We start from the raw sequence: 22,893 nt of genomic DNA on the forward strand, positions 1-22,893 counted from the left end.
ATGAGACTTGGGGTTGGGACAGGTAACGGAAATGTGTAAAGTAACACAAGTAAACAATGTAGTACAGAAATAAGCAGAGGTAAGCTCTGATAATTGCTGTGAAAAGGGGAGATGAGCTCGAAGCTGCCTGCAACAGAAGTGCTGGTTTCAGGGTGTCTTCTGTCACAGACTTGCTTTTGTGTACCAGGATTTTATATGGATGTGGACATATTCCTATTTAACACTTAACATTGCCATGCTGTAGAGCTTGTACTGCTGAAGGGAGCTTCCACTGCAGATGCAAAGGAGTCCCTGATGGCCAAGTGTGAATGTTGAAACTGCATGTGCCAAGGTGTTACAGCACTCAAAACAGCACAAAGAAAAAGCCAAGCAAAGCAGAGAAAACACGTGTGTCAACCCTAGTACCATGGGAGAAAGTTATTAATAGATTATATTTTTGGTGGGATAAAATTCATATTACCTCAATCTGTGAAGTAACGCATCTGTGAAGTAAGTGTTAGCAGCACAAAAAAGAAAAAAAGGCTGTTTGGGCAGAAATGTGGAGTCATTTTCATGAGAGAGATTTTCACAGAACTGTTAATAGAATAAATGCTTCTAAATAACTTCAACTAATGGTTTTATTCCATTCATCTCATGGCTCACACTGGCAATATTCCAGAGCTAAGATAAGATTTTATATTTATTTCTATGAAAAAGTGCAATTTAGAATTACATTCTTCATTCTCTGGGCTGGATACATAGATACTGCTAATTTTAATGTCTTGTCCAACAAAAAATTGTCTTATTCTGGAAGGGTAGTGATTGAGTAGTATTATAACTTGGCTCCTGTGGGTCCAGCTACGCTTGCTTAAGCTAAGATGTCGAAATCTCATTTCTGCTTCATCCAATATGTAACAGATAGTTATGTTGGTCAAATGTAGAGTTAACTTGGATTTGTTCTTTAGGAAGTGTCTGTGGAACCCAGCCCAGCATTTTGGATTCTTCATGTTGTAGTCAACTGAAGTTTGTGGTTTTTAATAAGTCTTATTTACAACCCCTCACAACTTCAGTTTCATACTCACCAACATTCATAACAAGAATATACATGACAACAAATTTCCATTTGAAGAGGTTCGTATAAAAGTGCATGCCAGTTCTCACAGCTTAGTATCCCTTTTCAAGTCAAACTGTTTGAAAGTTTATTTCAAGGTGCAGGAGAGTCGTTTTTTTCTTAAATAATCAAATTCATCTTCTATGTACAGAAAGTGGATAGAAGTATTTTTACATCACAGCTCTCCGCACGCATATGGTATTATGCTTGGTGTGTGTAACTGGAGTGACTCGCATAGTGCTTTTCTAGAGTTGTCCGATCCATATGATCGTCTACACTTGAAAGTGGGTTTTTAGTCTCTCTTTAAAGTGAAACACAGATGCGCTGGATACCTTTTGGCTTATAACGTTTTCTTCTTTTTCTTTTGTGAAAAACAATAATTGTTAAAAGCAAGATGAGAGTAGAGAAAAGGCAGCAGGCAAAGAATATCAGCGGCTTCTTCTGTGAAACGAACAAGCAGAAGCCGCACTCGTCTTCCTTGCTCGATGGATTGCAGATCGAATATTCGGCAGGAAAACCATTATTGCTTATCAGGTTGTTGTAAAACTTTATCGAAGGCTTTCCTCTGGAATCAGAAGTGAAGAATCCAAATCTGGGCTTAGACTTTTCTTCAGTCAATTTAAATGCATAGTAACCTCTAATCTTGACCTTGTCGATATAGTATGCTGGGGGATGGAAAAGCAAAGAATTATTAATAAAACCTTGCCCAAACTGGAAACTTACTGGAAACAAGTTAACACTTCAAACTATTAATATAGTTTCCTAAAATCATAAATTTTTACCAATACTTACTGCTTCTAATAGTACTTGTATTCCATTGCCTTAAGGAGGAAGTTGGCCATTGTTTAAAGGAGAGATAGGATGTAGAAAGATCCTGACTTTCTCTGAGAGCTGGATTTGCCAAAGGCTTGGCCCATTTTCTTGACTCCTTGGCTTTTTTATGTGGCCCTTTGGCAAGTTTGAGAAAGCGCGTGCAGCCTCCTTCCCGCCCTGAGTCAGGCAGCAGGAACGTGCTCGTGAGAGACGCTCTCAAATGCCTGGGGGGGTCCACATGCCTGCGCTCAGCCCCCCATGTGGTGGTTACGTTACAGTGCTGCACCTGGGTGCTGGGTGACAATGTTTAGTAAAATCACAAACTGCAACCTTGGAGTAAAAGCCTCTCCGATTCATATATAAGCAAAGAGAGAATCTGGCAATGTAATTGAAATTAGGCAGGAACCTTATAAATCAGGAAGGTCTTTCTATAAGGACTATAAAATATTATGCTATCTGAAAATTAAAGGGACCTTTTCATTTGTGCAGCAGTGGCATAACTTACTGTCCCTTTGTTGGCAATGTCACATTAGTATGGAAAATAAATCAAAAAACTCTAGTCCTGTGTCATCTGAGAAAGACCTAAGCAGTGGAAGGAGCTTCAGAAGAGTTTTACAAACAATCCAAGTGCTGATCAGGGAGCTCTACAGCTTGTCTATGGGGAAGAGCAACTCCAAGGATGTATCTGAAACCCTGTTTTGACTTTGTAGACCTGGTGTTGCTGCTGCTGTCAGCTATTGCCCTGCTGTTGCTTCCCTGCTGTCTGGGGCCTAGCCTTGCAGTACAGCCCTGCAGCTCTCTTTTGAAAAGCTCAACAGTGTGCTGCTTTCCTTCCAGTGTTTGACCAGAGGGAAAAGATGCTTGTTTCATTCCTCTCACACAATAAAATATTAACAATGATAGTTGGCTTGGATGAGAAGAAAGCCTTGGATTTTTGCTCTCAAGTCATTAGGTGAAGAACAGAAGACAAGTAATGGAACAAGGTATAGTCTAAAGCTTCTCTCTTCACAGCAGCTCCTTAAAGGCTGGTGAGCTGCCATGTTTCCTCTGTGTCTCTCTGTCTCCAGATCTCCTCACGCATGTTTTACCATCAAATGAATTTATCATATACTCACCCTTTAAAACCTCTTGTATGTATTTTCCTAAGTAATAATTTCGGAGCTCATCATTGTCCAAGGACTGGTCATCTATTCCATTTGCTGTGATGTAAACATCGATGTCGCCGTAGGTTTTTTTAATCCACTTCAGGACCTTGCGGATTCCCCAGGGGACCACGGCTAAGCGGGAAGGGGAGCTCAGGCAGGTGATATCCTGCAGAAACTGAACATCACGATCAAACTCGTACTGGCTCCCGTTTTGAGCTTCATGGATCACGAATCTGGTGGTGAAATGATTCAGTGCATAGAAGTCAGCTGCACCCTTGACGAGCTGCTTTTCCTCCTGTGTGAATGAGGGCAATGAGGAGAATGAGAGGCCTTTTCTATTTTTAAAGAGAATGTATTCCCTCATAGTAGCTGGATAGTCCCCAGTCTTAAATATTGGGTCAGCAAACCAGCCTATTTCAAACTGCAGGAATCTGTTGGCGGCCTTCGCGTGAGACTCGAAGTAGGGGTTGGCCGGCTCAGCCCAGTCCGAATGCAGCGACAGGGACACCTTCCCGGCCTGGAAAGGTCTGTAGCGCTCGTCATATATTTTCCAGGCCATGGCATGTGCTATCAATAAATTGTGTGCTGCCTGGTAGGTATCGTTGCTGCTCCTGTTGTAGACATCACTTAGGCGGTTGGGCTCATTTATTGTAATCCACAGTTTAACCAAATCGCCAAGTTCTTGGAAGCATAAAGCCGCATAGTCCTGAAAAGCATGGGCGGTGGATTGATTTAACCACCCTCCTGTCTGCAGCAGGGGACCTGGCAGGCCCAGGTAGGCATGAGTGGGATAGTATAAGGTGACCATAGATTGAATATTGAGTTTCAGTACTTCGCTAACCACGCATCTGTAATACCTAAGAACCTGCCTGTTGATCACCGACAGATCTCCATTGGGTAAGATGAGCGACCAGTCAAGTGCAAATCTGTAATGGGTGACTCTCATTTTTTCCAGCAGATCAAGCTGCTTTTTAATACTGACAAAATCTGTGCACTGTGCCGGTCGGGTTTTCAGCTTCACTCCTTCCACTTTGTGCAAGAGTCCGTCTCCCGTGACATTCCAGAGGTACAGGTTGGAGTCGCAGAACTGGGGCGAGGAGGCCACAGATTCTGCCTGTGAAGATAAGAAAGTATTACCAGAGGTTTTAATTAAATGAATATCTGCTTGTTTGCATAACTACATGTGTTGTGCTATTGGATTAGTGCTGGATGTCCTGCTCAGATGCTCCAGGCTTGCCTATTAGGTGCTTTACCTGTGCTAATCCTACAGTAATGTTTGTACGTTACCCATGCTGTTCCTTCATGTATGGAAGACAAAGTAAAGCAGCTCTCCTCTCCAGCTACGTAATGTGATGTAAGAAGTTCTCCTGTTAACTTCAGCAAGTTCTGCCTTCTGTCACCAGCCTACACTGTATATATTGTTATTCAGATAAATCTCCTTGGTTTGGAGCACCCTGTGGTCATGCAGCTCTCACACAGCTGATGCAACAGTGGGGACATGCTGGGAGCCTGGTCGATATGGGCCATGCGTACAGATGCAGACTGTTGTCACCTGTGGTGCTGGTGTGTTTTCCCTTTAGAGAAGGGCTGCTTTTCCATGTGGGGAAACAGTGTCTCAATCCCTGCACTGAGCCTGGCTGTACTTCTGCCCCACTCAGGAGCTTCTCTTCTGGCACCAGCGCTTGTTCCCTTCCTGATGCCAGCAGGGCCTGGCCATGACCTGTGTTTGAAAACTCCGCTGGTTGAAAAATAACCCAGTAAACCCTGGTCAGGGTCAGCTTCTTGCTTGGAGATTTCCTGGTGCGAGCCCAGGGAAGGGCTCCCGCAGCAACACGCCTTGTGTGCAGCCCTGTGCCACAACAACCCTCGAGTGGCTAAAACGAAACCCATAAAACTATAGCCAAGCCTAACTTGTGTGTGCAGGGTGCTTTGAGATTTCTGGCTGACAGGTACAATTTGCGGTCTTCGATTGGCAAAGTGAGAGTGCTAGCTGCCTTGCCCCTCACAGTCTTGCCAGGATTTAGCGCTTACCTTAACAACAGACTCGGTGATGCCCCAGGAGAAGTCACAGGAAAACTGAGCTTGCAGACTCGGGGTAGACTCTTTGGGGAAGAAGCCGTTTTCTCGTATGATTTGTTTGTAATAAAGTGCAGAGGACTTGGGGATCCTTTCCTTTTTCTCACTTTTGAAATCCACATAAAACAACCCACGCCTGATGTTGTAGGTGTGTTGCCATTCAAAGCCATCGAGGAGAGACCAGGCTGTGTAACCAAACACATCTATCTTGTCGTATTTAATAGCTGTACAGGAAAAGAAAGCAAACATGAGTTTTATATTTAGGATCTAATAAATAAAGGATGGTTTATGAGAGATGTCTGTTCACTTTGAAAAATCTCAGGAGTTTTTTCAGTGCTCATGGCAGTTTTGGCCTCTTGTAATTCATTGCAAAACTGTGACAGGCATGTGTCATAGTCCTTATTTATTAGCAAGATACTTAGTCATCACTGGTTCCTTAAAAAATGAATTACTGTAGGTTAGATTATATCTGCTCTGAGCAAGCATGAAATACTATGCCTCAGGCAGATTTTAATCTGTATTTGGTGGTTTGCAAATAACAAATCTGCACCTGTAAAATTAGAGAATCATGACTAAAAATCAGGCTTGTGACAATTTGTCTAGTTTTTCCTTCATTTGCACTTGTTATCAGGCTATGATTTTTTTAATGCCCTCCTTTATTTAAAAGTTCTGTTCAACATGTAACCTTTATAAACGCTTACTTAACTTCTAAATTGAAAAAAAAATGTCTGTGAATGCTTAATGACTCTGGAAGAACCTGGTTTCACCAATGCAGAGGGAGAAGTGCTGGATTTATTCATACAGTATGTTTCTGCAGGCTCTTCTGATAGTCCCTTCACCTTGTCAAAACTTGTATAACACCATATATTTTAGCACCTTTGAGATCTTGGTACTTTGTTGAGAAAGGTGATAAAAATCATGGCTTCATGCTAAGAACAGGGGTGCTTTCACTGATGTGGAGCCTGATTAATGGGAATGGCCTCATGATTTCCAAAATGTTTTTTTACTAAGCCAGCAAGCAGCAAAAGCTGTTTGTCACCCACGTAGGCTGCGTGCCAGCTGACACCGCCATGAGATGGTCCAAAGCTCATCATCGGTCAGCTTAGCTGCCACCTTCTTCCTAGGGAGGGCTCCTCACGTTAACCTCGTAAGGGTTGGCATATCAAGGGCAATGATCAAGAGGGCTGATGAGAGTAAGCCAAGCAAGAAGGATGAAATATTCTAATTTAAAACTCTGTTCTCAACAATATTACTTTGCCTTGTTTTCTTAGGATGATACTGCAATTAGTGCGGCACGTTTCCACTGAAGTTCTCTGCCTTAGACATGCCATATTACTTCACTGGGAGCTGATGTTGTATGGTGCTGGTATTCACTCAGCAGAGGAGCAACGTTCTCACTAATACTAGGGAGGTCCAAGATCCCATCTTTACCAGCTGCTGGATAAAGAGATCCAGTCAGTGACTTTATAATCTGAACATGAGCTAGACTATGCCTGAATGCTGGCAAGGAGAAGGCGGAGCGCAATGAAGCAATGAAATGGCATTGATAAAGGTGTACAGGTGGCTGTATAGATACTACAGAGACCCAGCTTTCAACTTTCATACAGTATCATGGAGAAGGCATTATTCTTAAGGATAATGTGAAGCAGTTTTGCATTCATTCTCAAGAAAAATAACTCCCAAGCATGAGGGAAAGCACAGGAGAAGTCACTAAAACACCTGAAAATATCAAGTTCAAAACCTGGAGACAGAGAACAACATAGAAGAAAGTGAGGGGCCAGAAGGGCCTTGCAAGTGAAGATGAGTACTTCACATCTGCAATTGGGTAGGCTGGATCAATAGCAGTGGATATAGAGCGACAGCCTAAGTGGCAGACTGAAAAAAACCTTTGTAAATGCATTCCGATGGATGGGGGCTAAGTTAAATTGCCAAAGTGAAAGACACTGCAGTACATGAGGCTCTCAAGATAGTCAATGTCTATGTGAGAATTTTTGGCTGTTTGAACGAGGAGGAAAAAGTTCTGGTTTGTGTGTGTATATATATATATATATATATATATATATATATATATATACACACACTCTAGTAAGAAGCATTAATACTTCGGTGAATGTTAGGTGGCAGCCTGTGATAGATGAAGCTGAATCTGTGAATCAGAGCCAGAGGAAGTCTGTGGTGTGGTCTGGAGTGAAAGGGAAAGCAAGTGAGAGAAGGCAACAGAGGAAAGTGGTAGAGAGAGAAGACAACGGAAGTCAAAATCCTGCCCAAGGTGCGCTGCATAAACAACTAGACACTGAGACAAGGGAGCCTCCAAAGCTAAGGGAGGATCAGGTCTGAAGAGGAGGGTGGTCTCTGTATAGGAAAAATTATGTCCTTGGGCATGAGGACAAAATATTGAAATTTGGCTATGTAGGAACTTATGATATTTGCACAGTGAGCTAGCTCTGGGCTTTGGAAAGGCAGCTGTCTACCTGGCAACAAAGAGAAGAAACAAAGCATAGAAAGAATCAACTTGCATAGCAGAGCCTATACCATATGTTTTTATTCTCTCAGTTAAAGGCTTTTTGATTGAAAATTGAACTATTCTGTTCTTCCCCCCATACTGTAGTTTCCTGGTGTTAATGTGGTTCTGCCATTTCCTTAGCATTCCTTTATCGTCACTGACAACATCCCTAACAGATGTTGGAAACGGTTTGGTGACAGACCACAGAGGAATGTAAATCAGTAGCATCCGGCCATATGCCCATACAAAGGAAAACCAAAGGTACAATGTTTCTTGGCTGCCTCTCCACCAGCAGAGAAATATTTCAAGTAAGTAGGTTATGGGCTTGTTTTCTCCTGCCAGGATCAGCTTCTCCAGGCCTGGCCCCAGATGCGCTGGGTTGCTTGCTTACCTAGGCCTGGCTGCTCAAGGGGCAGCTAAAAAACAGCTATCAAAGAAAAAGAGGAGGCAGGATTTTCTGAACCAGTATGAATTTCTCTATTTGTTTTACTCCATGGCAGACGAGGTCAGGTTTAGGTGTGCTGCTAGAAAACATTTCAGTATTGACAGGCTTAGGCATGTCAACAAAAAGGTGTAGTTTGCACTGCATACTTGTGTAGCAAGAGGGCTCAGCTCTCTTGCAGAGGTGACTTTATACATCACATATTTCAGTGATCCTGCAGCACCTCAGGCCATAGAGCAAAGTTTACGGCGGCCTCCTTGAACACGCACAATATAGCACCACACATGTACGTGCCATCTCAGCAGTCACTATCCCACTGTGACTTGGCATATAACAATGTGTTCAGAGATTAGAAAGACCTAAATGATCTTATGTGAGTGTCCAGAAGTCTATTTCAAGCTAAGAGCTGACAGCTGTTGGAAAAATGCACCTACATTCAAATCCAGGTTGGCATCTAAACTTTGCTCCTCGGTCAATGTAATGTGTAAAATATCATAACCAGGCACTGTTTTGTAACCTGCTGAAAATCTGGAAAATTTGGACTATAGGGTACATTTTGGACCAACTCCAATTTAAATATGGCTGGAAAAATTCTTCATTAGGAACTTAATCATGTCTGTTGGCAGTACAGTGTGTCCTTATCTTCCACCATTTACTCATGTCACAGCAGATGATTTTTTGTATGCTCCCTTTTCTGAGGATGAGGAAGTTTTTGTTTGTTTGTTGTTTTAAAAAGTGATCTGAGCCATCCTATCATAATATGACAGATCCCGTGATGCTAGGAGAGCAGCCAGGGCCTGGTTTGCAGAGATGCCTGCCAAGCACGGCCGTTGAGCTTGAGGGTGGCTCCTGAACCAGCAGGTGTCACTCACAGAAAGCCAAAAAGAGGAAACCGGCTTTGCGGAAAAGCAAGGCCGAGTTTATACAGGGATTTGGTATTAACATTGTTTACATTTCATATGAAACTAAATCCTTTACCTCCAGGCAGTGTTTATACACACTGGCATTATGAAGGTAGACTCCCAAGAGTTAAAAAAGTATATTTAATCATTACGACTGTTTGGTACGCAGGGAGCCCGGCACCCGCCTGCCCTTCTCCTGCTGCTGCGGTTGGGGTGTTTGAGGCTGGTGAAGGAGGCCAGATGAGCAATGACCAAAGGGCGGCCTTGGCCCCAACTTCATGCTCTCAAGGTACGTGCCCAGATGTGGGCCTTTCAGTTGGGTTGCCAGTTGTGAACAGCAATAGGTGCTATATTTGTTTCCATTCATTTCTGACTCAATTTTGTACCTTATTTGGCATTCAAATCAAAGCCAGATGTTGGACTTTAGCTTTCTGGGGGCGGGGGCTGTGTTGTTATTCTATGTTTGTACAACATCCAGCACCAGTGCGTCCTGATCCACAACTTGTGCTTGTGTAGGAGACATAATTAATATTTAACTTAGTTACCAGTTATGTCTTTTTTTAAAAAAAAAAATAAATCATTAAAGAGCTAAATATTTAATGATTAAAAACAAAACTTCTGAAACCCCCAAAGTAATTTGTGTACAAACCTTGTAAAACCTTATTAACGAAGTTCTTCATCATGTAGACGGCGGTGGTGTCATCCGTTTTCACGTGGCTGTCGGTGAACCAGCCATTCTCTGCGATCAAGATTCGAGGACTGTTGTACTCCAGCTTAATCCAGTTCAATACTTCCCTCAAATTGAGTGACAAATTCTGTCCCATTTTTGGCAGAGTGTTTGGAGGTTTAAAGTTATTAGGACCAAAGGAGAATGCAAAGAAGTCTGCTGTTCCCTTTATATAGTTCTTTTCATCCTCAGTAAAAGTTGGCAGAAAAGAGAGTTCATTTTTCAGTTCTTCTGGATAATCACCATCCCCATAGATGGGTTTAGCAAACCACCCCAGCACTCTCTCCATAGACCGTTGGCATTTAGAAATGTCCAAAGCATCTTCTGATTTGTTAGGTTCGATCCAGTGGGATCCCAATACTATGGACATCAGCCCCTTCTGATGTGGTTGAAAGTGTGTTTTGTAGTTATGCCAAACTTTTGCATGAGCCTGATGAGGAAAAAAACAATGTTAACCTGTAATACTCTAATACAGCGCAGTGCATGCGTGTGTGTGCAGCTAGACAGACAGGAGCTGGATCTAATACTTGTTCTTCCGTTGTGACTTTTGGTCTTCTAACATGAAGTTTGCATCCTACGAGGTACATGGAATAGCTCTAGCACGGACACTTTGGGACCGAATGGCTGTTCCTGGTGGGGTTTGGATTCTGTGACCTAGACAGCCTCATCTAGTTCTAGGTAAAGTAGTCTTTGCTGATATAGTTATTGTATAGAAACCATGATTTTAGTTCGTTTCTTTTTGGAATTTGCTGTAATTGTAATTCCTTTCACAGTACACAAAACAGGGCAGAATGTGGCTAATTCATTTTGAGTATTTGTTTTGAGCATTCATTTTGAGAGCAACAATGCACTGGTTTTAACACAAAATTTGGCAACATTATCTCATAATATCTACTGGCATTTTTTAGTACTCATAGTAGACCAAATATTGGCTTCCCTGGGACAGAGGGAAGTTTTGCTAATTGTGTTAGCGACAACAAAGGGGTATTTTGCACCATTTCTTAATTCAGCTTTTCTAGGTATCATTATGTTTAACATGGTCACACACCAGAATTACCATAAAACAACATGTCATTAATTACTTAAATAAGAGAACACAGTAGTCATGCTTTACCTATAACCTATACATTGAAAGGAATAGATGGTAAATGTAGGTGCTACTCGCAGTGTTTGCATGCTGTGGGAGAGGGATGGTTCAAGATGAATCACTGCAGTGGAGCTGACACAGAGAAGTTTGCTGACCTCATCACAGCTCAAGTGGATTTATCAAGTAACTCTAGGTTTACTTTACTCCTGAAGAGTGGCTCTATACTCTAAACTGGAAAGAAAATAACTGTTTGCAGAAAAAGCACTGAGAAACATTGTGAAACTGAGCTACACTGACATCATTACCAAGCCAAATAGCATTGCTTAAATTTGATAATAACTTCAGTTAATTTATCTAGCCTTGGCCATTTAAAGAGAGTGGCTGATGTCAGGTAGATATTTGACTAAATTAGAGGCTACCAACAAATTACAGTTTTGTGAAATTTTGTGTATCAGTTGTTTATGGTTTCTAAGGTCATGCTCATAACATTGGTTCAAGCCCTGTCTTTGAAAATACTGATAAAGCAACATTAAACTATGAGTTGCAGGATCTGTAGCCAAAAAAAAAAAGAAGTCAGCAAAATTGCATCCATGGGGCAAATTGCAAAGTACAGTTACAGTATTTTCAGAGTGGCCACTCAGTATCTCATCATAAAACGTATATGGCCAGTGCCTTAGTTACCTTGTGGTCTCCTCCCAAAGGTCCATCCAGCTTTCCAGGGTGGCTGTGGTGGCCAGGGCTTGCTCTGGCATTAGCTTTCACAGGTCTCTGTGTCTAGTGATTTCTCATGTGGTCGGTGTATTATTTTTCCCAGGCACAGCCAACTACCACAACTGTTTAATGAAATATATATGTTTGTGTTGGCTTCAGAAGAAAACCTCTGCAGAAGTCAGCTGCACTATTCACAGTGCCAGGCAGCATTACAGTGGCACAAGATAAACCCTAGCAATTAAATGTGTCTAGATGAAGACATGGGGAAAGGCGGCTTTGTTAAAAAGCAGCTAACTAGAATGCACTGGTGACTAGTGAAAGATACTCGGGGAGAAATTGTTATATTTATGTGCTTTTTTGGGAGTTGATTAAAAGCAACTAAACCTACTATTAAAAATATTGTCTGAAGATGAGAATGCAGCCACAGGTATGACGTTGCAGGTGCAAATGTCTGGTACAGATAAGTACTTTTGAATGGCGCCAAGAAAGGATTTTCAAGAATTGATGAGAATCACTGATATCTCTTAATTCTGAGAGTTAGCTGTAGTCAGACTGTGACTTAGCAGTCTTTGTTAAGGGCTTTACAGATATAGCAGAGACAACAAGCATCTGCTTGCCGATAATGTTGTTTTGAGTTGTTAATTATTTATAAAGCAGCTTAATGTCCTCAGATGGAAGGGTTTTTCTAAATGCAAGTTATCCTTGTTGATGGAACAAACTGATTAATAGTATTTATTTTGTAAGACTAGGCATGAAATAAACATCAATTTAAAAGTTATATCTCCCATCATATTGGCTGTTTTGAGTAAATTTTGACTAATCTTTTTTTTTGGTTAGAGTTTAATCCCTAATCTTTCATTTTCCCTTTTCGATCAAGGACAAATGTCAAGGCTAAGTACACACTGAAAGCACGATCAATACTGTGTATTTATTCTAGATACATATGACATTAATTTCAGCATATTTTCCTGATATTAATACAGCAGTTATTCCGTAGACTTGAAAGTCACAGAGAATGTTAAATCAGTTAGTACTAACCTCTTAAAAAGGCTAGATAAAATGAGTCAATTTTATAGAATTAAGACAACAGTACTGTTCTCCTTTCTTGTTGCAAATATTTCTCATGCTCCTTTCAACTCTGATCCTGTAGTTATGTTGTACATAGGCAACAATGTACTTTCAAGCTCATTGATTAAAGTCGAGCAATTTTCCTTGAATACCACAGCAATGAGCAGACAAAATGTCATGCACATACAGGATTATTTTAGTGAGCTGGAGAGCAAGAACAGTTTAGAATAATTAGAACTAAATCAAAATGTGAGTAAAATGATTTTGGCTTTGTTCACTTTTTAAATCATGAAGAGCTAGAACACAGAGTGTGATAACTACAGTAATAAACATCACCTTAAAAGAAGGATGGACATTCATGGCTTAGTTGGAGTCTGTTTCAGTTCAAGGCACTTGAGGTCTTTGCTAAAGATGACATGTGGTCAGTAGAGCTAAAGTCTTACTTAAATTGCAAACCGCTTCTGAAGCTGAATCCCCCTGAAGCAAAAAAGGGCTCTTGATGGGCAGCTAAGTGAAGGCTGAGGTTGTATGCTAACTGGCTTGCATTTGGATCATTTTTTTTGTGATTCCCAAAAATTACAAGAAAACCAACCTGAAAACAATAAATCCCATGAAAAAGTTTGAATCAGTTCTGACCTAAGACATACAAAATACTGTTATCACTGGTGACTGCTGCTGTTTGAAAATTGGAGCTGACATAATACTGCCTCTGAACTCATTTGTCTCTGGGAAGAGACAGGAGTCCATCTAAAACAGCATAAAACTGTCAGAGCCCACAGTGGTAGCAGGCTAACTGATGACAGAGAAGGTCTTAGTCTGTAAAACTCTTTTTTTTTCTTTTCCTGACATTTATTTGAATTGGCCATTTGACTTCATTGTGCTTATTTTTCCCATTATGTTATGGATAATAATACTTAATAGCATCATATTTATTAACAGTAATTATCGTTCCATTAACAGTAATTACCGAGTCCACTAGACTGGGCTTTGAGAAGCCCATGGGAACTGGACCCTGACTCAAATATCAGCAGTCCTAATAAATGACAGCAGAGTTGGCTGTAGTTTATTTGCAGTTATATTCTCTGCTTTTGATTTCCAGAGCAAGGGGATAGCTAGAACTTTTGTGAAATGCTTGGAAATTGTCAAGCACCCTGGGCTGTCTGAGGCAAATCAGCAGTAATATCCATGGTTAGGTGAAAGCTTTTGCTCTGAAGCAATGAAGAACAGAAGCAGCTACGAGGGTCAGGTGGGAAAGTCCCAGGTAACGGAATTCAGCTCCTGGGCCTCCCTTTTCTACTGAAACAAGCTGGTCCCTGTGCCTTCTGTTAGACCAGGTCCCCAGACACCAGCTGTGTTTGAGGGACACCATCCAGGTGATAGATAGGCTATGGACACCATCCAGATAGGCTATAGACACCATCCAGGTGTCCTTCCCTAGTTAAATCTCCAGATATGCATTGGAAAATGTTTTGTTGGTATTTTAGAAGGAAAAAATAAAGAAAACCTTGATGTGGGTTTCTTCTGATGCATCACTTTTTTTAGTCAATGCACTATTTTTTCTAACGATTTCTATGAACTTAGTATAAGAAACAAGACTCTATGACCTTTATAAGGCAACCTAAGCACAGCTGCAGTGACAAATGCAGAGAGGTTTCATCCCCACTGGGAAGAAGTGCCAATCCAGAGCCTAACACTGTTAATTTTTGTTGTGTTACGTTCAGCTGTTTAATTCATTCCATATTTGGCACCTTGCTAAAAATTGCCTGATTTTTTGCAGACACCAAGAGCCTCGAGGGGCTCTGTTGTACACAGCTGTTTTGAATGTCCGTCTCTGGCCTCTTGCTTGTGCTTTCTAAATTTAAAATGTTTGGCTGTCAACAAATTTTGTGGACTCAAGGTTTTGCAAAAAGGAGGCATTTATCCCACACTCTTCCTCTTTGATCTATCAAATATTTTTCTCCTCTTTCTAATGTGCGTCCGCTGCACAAATACAATCTCCTTTGGCAAATCTAAATATTTTTGAAATAACAAATTATTAGAATTTAATGATATACAGATATTAGAAAAGGAGTGTGTTAGAAAAGGCAATAGTTTATCAGTACAAGTAGGTGATGTTGCACTAATGGGTATTAATGTTGCATTAATGGGTAGTCCTGCTTTTCCAGTAACGCTATGGGCATCAGCTTCTTCCAGCAATGAAGCTGACAAACGCAGACACGTCTGCTGTCTGTCCTCAAGCTACACCTGATGGGGACAGATCTCCAGTCCTCCTAGAAGAAATATTGGCTTTGGCGTGGCTTTATTTTCTTAGATCCTGGGGAAAGGAGGCTTCTTTGGAGAAAGGGAAGAAACTATCTGGTGGGATCTAGAGACAAGTTATTCACTCATGCTACTGTGTGAATTTTTCCATTTGCTCTGTAGAAATGTATTTTAAAAGAGACTGAATTATGGGACTTCTCTGGGATATCCGTCTCCAAAGGTCCCAGTGTTCATGAAAAGATCCTAGCACAGTGACTGATACCATGGAGCCAAGCACAGAGACAACCTGATCTATAATGAGTCTGCACGATGCAGTGCTTGAAAGGGAACTTGTTGCCTTTTCCCAATATCACCTACTATGAAGGAGTTTTCCATGAAGAAAAAAAATAGGGAGATTTCCTTATTCTGATAGTTTTCTCCTGAGTATTCGTGCAAGATGGAAGGGACTGTGAATAATCTTTAACAGGGGGAAAAAAGATCCCATTCTTCCTGTTACCTAGCAAAGGCCGAACTGCCTGGAGGGCACCCATCCAGAGGAAGAAAAGAAGACAGCCTGGCCTGTAATTGGTGATCTTTACACATCTCAGTCTAAGTGATATATAGAAAGAATATAACTAAATCCAGAGAAAATGATGATAGGTTGGATAAATACCTGTTTTAGTTCCAAACACAATGATTCATCTGCTATATATTTTCTTCCTCATTGTTGGATTTATTTACTATTTTATCAAAGAAATCCATCTAATTTTTCTTTGTGCTTTTTTTTTTTTCTTCTCTGCTTCAGTATGACAAACACCTTAGGGGCATGCTTGCTTTTTTATCTTCTTTGATATCACTTATCAATGTTGCATGACAGGACCAGTGTTATCATTAATTGTTTTTCGATCATGCCTTTATAAAGCACAGTGCCCTTTAATGAAGAAAGGAGATGCACGTTTGACTCTCACTCTGGATTTGCAGTAAAATTTCACACCCGTTCCTCATGTTAATGACAATGATCATACGACTGAATAGAAACTTAGCTAAGTGAGTCCCTCAGCGATTTATAATTTATGAGCTTCAGACTGCTAATTTCCTGTTCATTTCATTGGAAGTGGAATCACATGCTTTAAAATGATCAACAGCAATTATTAGCCTCTGCCTATGAATATTATGCATAGTAATGTGCAAATATGTTTTTTAAAATGTTTTTTTTCTTTGAGCTTTTCGGGAGATTGTAGATTTTCTGTAGATTTTCCTCATGCGTATCCGTCAAACACTCTATTTAGCAGCCTTTGCTTCTGCAGACTATTAGCCCTCTCTGTGTGCCTGGAAGAGCAAGGCGCTTGTAGAAGGCAGGACTGGCTCTTTAGCAGGTGCATCTGGGGCATTCCCTCAAAAGGATGCTCACCACGGAAGGCAAGCTCATGTATTAGTGGACAGAGCATCTGTAGTATCTTGTGCTAGCAAGACCATGCATCCCTGAGGCTTGGTAATGACAGGTAAATCCTACTTGCAGGAAGAAAATCCTTAACAAGATAATTCTCTACCTAATAAATTCATTTATGGAAGCGTTTCATTCCTTTTATCATATTTTACTATACATGCATGTTTTCTCATGCCACCCAATTATTTTAGTATTAAGCTGCTGCTAAAACATTTTGTCACGCTTGAAAAAGACTAAAATTTCTAGCTAAGAATGAACAGAAATTTCTTCGTCTTTCATCCAGCAACTTTCAGATTGTTCTTATAATAAAATAATCCAAAGTCCAGAAAAACAGAGAGTTATGGTTTGTTGTATCATTTTGTCATTGTTTGAAACATAGCTTCAGTTTATGACTGACATACTACAATACCACATAAAAGCACTCCTTTATATAAATGCCAATTAGTTCTTGCAAAAGGGAGTACTACATTGTCAAGTGAAACTAAAAGCAAGGCTCATTTATGAGAGAGCCTGACTTTTATTTTAACCCAAAGTACCCCATATATTTCTATAAAAAGGCATTAGAATGATTATTCAGCAGTTTCCTCAGGCCACACACAGTGGTGGCCACATTCATTTCTTTTGCACATTTCAAACCTGTTTTTCCTGCTTAGCAATGGGTGGACCTGGTAGTATATATAGAGTGTCATGGAGAATTATGTCCTTTTTAGCCGACTGCAGGAAGTTAACATTGACATTAAATGAATGTGGTTCCTCCGAAAGCCATAACGATAATCTTTTCAATAACTTTATCAGGCTTTTGAAGATACCCCCCAAAATCTCACATCTTTGTTTGTCTTTTATTTTTGAGAGGACTTTTTTTGTATGGCAGTGGTAAATTCAAATGTATCCATAATACAATGTCAGAGAAACAGATTTGCATGTACCAGTTCTGAAAGAATAAAGTCACAGGATATCTCTTTAAAGAAAGATTTTTATAGCATTTCCTAATCTAATGAGAGATATTTCACAGCACATGACTACTGTTTGTGCATCAGTACATTATATTTATACACTATTGTCAACAAAACTAGACAAAGAGAAAATGAAGATACGCAAAAAAATCTTTGAGAAAAGATTCTGGCTAGCTAACTTGAAATGTGTACTGCCAACTGCTTCTGTAGAATGACTGACTTTAATTAGATTTAACTGCAGAAAAAAATATGTGTGTATATATATTTAAGAATATAATATTTTAAGAAAATATAAGAATTGACTCAAGCTGAATGGTTCTGCAAAGGCATCCACTTCCCAACCCCAAACTCATCTAATACAATTCCTCTAATACTTTACTACAGATTTAAGATTCTCAGTAAAGAAGACAGAGAATCTTCCAAAATTTTACTGTTTCACAGAATAAATGCAGGTAGTATGCATGGTGCCATAGGAAAGATGTAACATGAATGTAGTTTCTACACCAGAATAAAAACCTAGCTACTTCATTGCATCTTGCTGAAAGTCTCATTAATTCTTTTCTTGAATTTACTATGTTTTATACTCAGATTCACTGATTTTAACAGCTAACAGATCACGAAGTCTGCCAGCTATGTAATACAGATCAAGGAACTTAGCTGTGTAATCTGTATACCAAACCTGACACGTTTGGCTTACTGGAAAACCTAACTGCTTCTTCAGCAGAGACATTGCTCTGTATGTGCTGTCTGGTGCTTAGGGTAATTCTACAGTATGAGAAAATGCATAGATTACCCAGCTAATACCTCAATTTCCATTTGAAATGATCTACTGTGCCAATGAGAAATGGGGGAAAGCAATACTAGATATCTATGTGTTGTATCTTTACATGCACTATATCAACCATGTTTTAAATAGCACTTTAAAATAACAAAAATGGCTGAGCATCAGGTATTTTCGAGTTGTTTCACAATGCACTGTGCCTCTCTCGTGCTAAATCAGTGAGTGACCCAAAGCATTTGTGACTTGTCTGTGTAAAGCACCCATTGAGCCTGCAGGTTCAAGCCCAGAAGCAAATGCAAGAAATAGAAAAGGTCAATTGCGAAATATTTTTAACTTCTCTGAGAGTTACTATTTTTCCCTCCATGTTAATATGCCATGATAAATATATTCATATTTATTTATGAATTATAAAACAGAGCAGCTAGTAGAAAAACTCTCTTGGATATGTCAAGGAATGGTTTGATCTCAGGTAATTATAGTGGTTTCTCTGTCAGCAGAGACAAGATAGTGACCTGTTCCTTAAATAAAATAGGAATAAAAGCTCCTATGCATAGGACTGTCCACCTATATTCTACTCCAGAGAATGAAATCAATAATTTGTCAGAGGAGATGCAGTAAGCTCAGTGATGCTGTTGACACTACCAGGAACAACATGTGCACTTTTGCCTTAAAAAATATGACCCACCATAATCTCCTGTGACCTCAAACTTTTCTTCTTGTCTTTCCCCAGTAAAGAATACCGTGAACCTGGAACCTGGCTATAGTTGCTGTTTAAGCTAATGATGGGATCAAGCCTTTGAATGTGTAATTTTGAAGAAGATGTCTGATAAATAAAATGATATGAAAGTTACAATTCTGAGAATAGTATGAAACTAATGTAACTTTGAAATTCTTAAATGCTGAAGGACAGATTTATCTTCCTACAAACTCAAGACAGAACTAATCAGATCCATTTATGTGTACACACACATATATATTCTACCATGAGTAGACTTGATTTAGTATGCAGATATAAGTAAAACCTCTGTACAAACTAATAGAATAATCACCTCAGTGTGGCTGTCATGAAGAAAGAATAAAGAAGGAAAAACATGCTTTTTAATAGATTTTATAAGCAAAAGGTCACTGAGATAAAGCAATAAACAAGCACTTAAAAAAGAACAGTTATTGAACAGTTATTGCTTTGACTATAATGATTAAATCAACATCATGAGTATAAGAAGGCTGCCTTAGCTAAGGGTTATTTCATGGTACTTTCACATTCTTTGATTTTTTTCAACCATTGATTGCACAACTGATTCCTCCCATAGCTTTTTAACGGAGGTGCAAGATCAGTTTATAAAATCTTATCATACTGTACCTTGATCAAATTGTGTCCTACAGAGTAGACGGTTGTAATTTTCCCTTTCTCTCCGGGAGCATGAATGCCTGTGCCGTACCCATGCCATGCAACTAAATATGGATTGTGGATTGTAATCCAATACTTAACACGATCCCCAAAGGTCTGGAAGCAGAAGGTGGCATAGTCATTGAAGATATCGATTACGGATTCGTTTTTCCATCCCCCGTATTTTTCTTGTAGTGTCCAGGGCAGGTCCCAGTGATACAGAGTGACCACAGGGTCAATATTTCTGTAGACCAGGGAGTCAATAAGACTGTTATAGTACTGGAGTCCTTTTTCATTGGGAGTTGCCACCACTCCGGTGGGAAAAAGTCTTGACCATGATATGGAAAACTGATAAAAAGTAACTCCCAAAAAATCCAAGGCTGACAAATCTTTGTCCAGCAAGGTATAGCTGTCACTGGAAAGGTCTGTGCTCTCGGCACCTCGGAGCGCCGTGTGGATGAACTGGTCCCATACGGAGGCTCCTTTCCCGTCCTTCCTCCAGCTGCCTTCCACCTGCAGTGCTCCTGTCCCCACGCCCCACAGAAACCCTTTGGGGAACGTGTCATACAGAAACATCTGCGTTTCACTCACAGGGCTGAAGTTGGGGTCCTTTCTCCACACGGATCTTCCCTCTCCGGCAAGCCCGGTAACTGTCCTTAGGAAAACCAGAGCCCAAAAAGCAGCAAACCTCTTCAGCCGTCGGCCACACATCCTTCCCTTTTGTAACGCCGGTGTTAACGTTGGATTTCTTTCACAGATGCTGCAAAAACATCCATTCATTCCCCGGAGTCCCCGCTGCACCGACTGTCTTCATTTACCACTAACTGCTGGTGTGTCTTATCAAAGCTTCTCTAAAAGCCTGAGATCGTAAAAGCCCTGTCAATGATTAGCCTGAACTGCAGGACCCAGGATGGGTCAGAGAACAGCGCGGTTTTAGGGAGGTGGCCTCTGTGGGATCACCCAGGCACCTGGGCTGCGTCCCTATCCTGGTGAAATAGGTTACCTGCATATAGTAGCACTATATATGCACTATAAACACCATAAACACTAATGTAGCATTATGTAAAGCGAGGTCACTAAAATGGAAGGATACTAAGTGACAGGGGTGCTAACAAGCTATTCTATCTCTATTCCTCATGCAAGTGCATTTCAAAGAAACATGGAAGATATATATTCCATATCGCACACTCCAGTAAGATATTACTTTTTAACAAATAGCATGTTAAATAAGGGTGTACCAAAAAGCTTCTGCGATGACTTTTGAGTGACTTTTCCCAGAGCTGAATTTTTTACCTTTTTTTTTTTTTTCTTCCCCTCTCTGCACCTAAATATCTCTTTCAGGTCAATCTCTCCTTGAAGTTCTTTGTTTAGGTGCATATCTCCAGATATTTACAGGCGTCTTGTGCATGTTTTCTCACATTATCTACATACAGAAAGATCAAGTTTACCTTTCTTTGGGAAAAACTGGCAGCTTGCTCCTGTTCTGGGCAGACCTCCAAAAATGCTAGGTCTGCTAGCCCCGCAATTTGACAACTTAATTGTGCTTACATGGAAATTCTGTTATTTGGCAATCATGACATTTTACCTTTCTGTATAACTAGATGGCTAGAAAGGCAAAATGTGATTCCCCAGTTCTACCCTGCTCAAACATGATCCTACTTTTGCAGGAAAACCCTCCTTGGATTCACGTGGGAAATTCTATTATGGAGAAGAGGTATAAGCACATCCCACTGACAATGTAAAAATGCAAAGCAAATATTTAATTCAAAAATACATTTTAATATCCTATATATGTCTGGTGTAAAGTTCTATGTATGATAACAGGACAAAATTAATACAGGTCTGTTCCAGTTCTTAAGCAATTCCCCTTATTTTTTAATGAAGATTAGCATAGATAAAAACCCCGAAAGATGTTACATCAGTAGTGATTAATTTAATAATCTTGATGTATGTTGGTACAGTGGATCCTTTACAGTGCAGTGATACAATATTTTTGAATATAGTCACATCTTTTAAAAAATTAAAATTACAGCAAAGCACACGTGTCAATATGTCTCACATGTCGAGATACAGGATGCATCCACTTCTGGATCACAGTGCTGAACAGATTCACCGAATTCAAAGGCAACATGAAGCACCCTTGCATGGGTGCAGAGATGCACTGAAATGGGAACACGGAGCAGTCTCTCCTGAGGCCGGGATTCTGCTCCAGTGCATTAGCTCTGCTGACATGCGGGACGTCAGAGTCCGGATGGATGGCCAGGTTAGTGTTCCTGCTGCTTTGGACAGCATGTTTGCAGGCAGCTGGAATGTCTTTGCACAGCATTGCATCATGCCTGTTAGACATACCTTTAGTTTAACAGTGAAGCTGGCTAAAGCCCTGGAAGACATTTTATTTTTGTGTGGTTCAGTTGCTAAAAAGCTGTAAACGTGGTATACGTTTCCTTTTATGATAAACAACAACATATCTGTTTCAGCGTTTATTTGTAAGTCTTTTTCTGCATCACCCTTATGCAAAGCAGTTTCATCACAGATGACGAAGGAAACTCTTAGCAAACTTATGCATTGCAGCTCTCTGATGGCGGGTGGTCGCCAGCAAGCAGTCTGCCCATCATAACCAACCCAGCACTCCCTTAAGCACCTGGAGCAAATGCTGGCAGATCTCAGCATGGACCCTGCAGAGGCGGTTTTGGAAACTGTGAGGAAAGGTACCGAGTTCAGCATGTTTCTTTTCTATCACGCACTTTGAAACACATATTGGGATAGTTATTGTATGACTGTAATCCTCCCATTTTAATGCTTAAAATGCTTTGATCGCATACATGATACTTGATGAAAGAGAAAACCTAAACACGGGTCATTATGGACACCACGACACCTCAGAAGTAGATAGTTTCCAACAACTACCTGATGTTTGAGATCAACACACCCGTGACAGCTCTGTAACACCGTGACTGTGCAGCCACAAGTGGCTCCTCCCCAGGAGCAACAGCAGAGCTGGTGCAACTTGCATCTTCTTGCGGACAACATGGTGCACCAGCATGAGACATGCGTTGTAGCAGAGCCTTGTGCTCACAAATCTGGACAAGTTACGAACAAGTTCGGACAAGTTACGAACTGGATTTCTTTCCATCTTATTGATAGAATTGTGAGCACAGTTTTGAATCACCATTTCAAAAGGTTCCTACAAGACCCAGAATCTACTTTCTTTCTTCTTTGTCAGTTTTAATGGTTTGGGCTGTAATGTTTCTTGATGAAGTGAGAGGAGGAGATTAAACCATTGAGAGTCATACAAGGACATGAACTTGGGAAGGAGGTTATGATTAGCTGTGCAAAGAGTAGGGGAAAGGAAAGGCTATGAGTGTTAATTTGCAAAACAAGTAGTACAGACCAGTGAGCTGTGATCAGAAACATGTGAGAAGTGAAGGTGCGCAGTGAGGGGAAGAGAAGAGGAGGGAATAAAGGGAGCCACTAGCTCGAGTGGCAGAGGTCAGAGCGGGCTCCCACACGGGCGCTACGGGTA

The 22,893-nt window shown here is 40.6% G+C and overlaps 1 protein-coding gene across 1 annotated transcript; it reads right to left on the reverse strand.

Moving 5' to 3' along the window:
* Window positions 1-1,287: 1,287 nt before the first annotated feature.
* On the reverse strand, window positions 1,288-20,081 carry KLB (klotho beta). The gene is made up of 5 exons (XM_010219191.2): window positions 19,344-20,081; window positions 9,621-10,128; window positions 5,080-5,348; window positions 3,019-4,162; window positions 1,288-1,755 (listed from the first exon to the last, which is right to left on the reverse strand). Exons 1-5 carry the CDS (start codon window positions 20,079-20,081, stop codon window positions 1,394-1,396), a joined length of 3,021 nt encoding a protein of 1,006 aa, XP_010217493.2. The 3' UTR covers window positions 1,288-1,393.
* Window positions 20,082-22,893: the final 2,812 nt, after the last annotated feature.

The sequence above is a fragment of the Tinamus guttatus genome, unplaced genomic scaffold (genome assembly GCF_059628265.1).
Source record: "Tinamus guttatus ecotype Peru unplaced genomic scaffold, ASM5962826v1 Tinamus_guttatus_pri_ptg000213l, whole genome shotgun sequence".
Classification (NCBI taxonomy): Eukaryota; Metazoa; Chordata; class Aves; order Tinamiformes; family Tinamidae; genus Tinamus; species Tinamus guttatus.

Coding starts and splice junctions, on each gene's coding strand:
- KLB (XM_010219191.2), bottom strand. CDS start 20,081: ATGTGTGGCCGACGGCTGAAGAGGTTTGCTGCTTTTTGGGCTCTGGTT. Junction 10,129..19,343: donor TAGGACACAATTTGATCAAG/GTACAGTATGAT, acceptor TTTCCTCATCAG/GCTCATGCAAAAGTTTGGCA. Junction 5,349..9,620: donor CGTTAATAAGGTTTTACAAG/GTTTGTACACAA, acceptor TTTCCTGTACAG/CTATTAAATACGACAAGATA.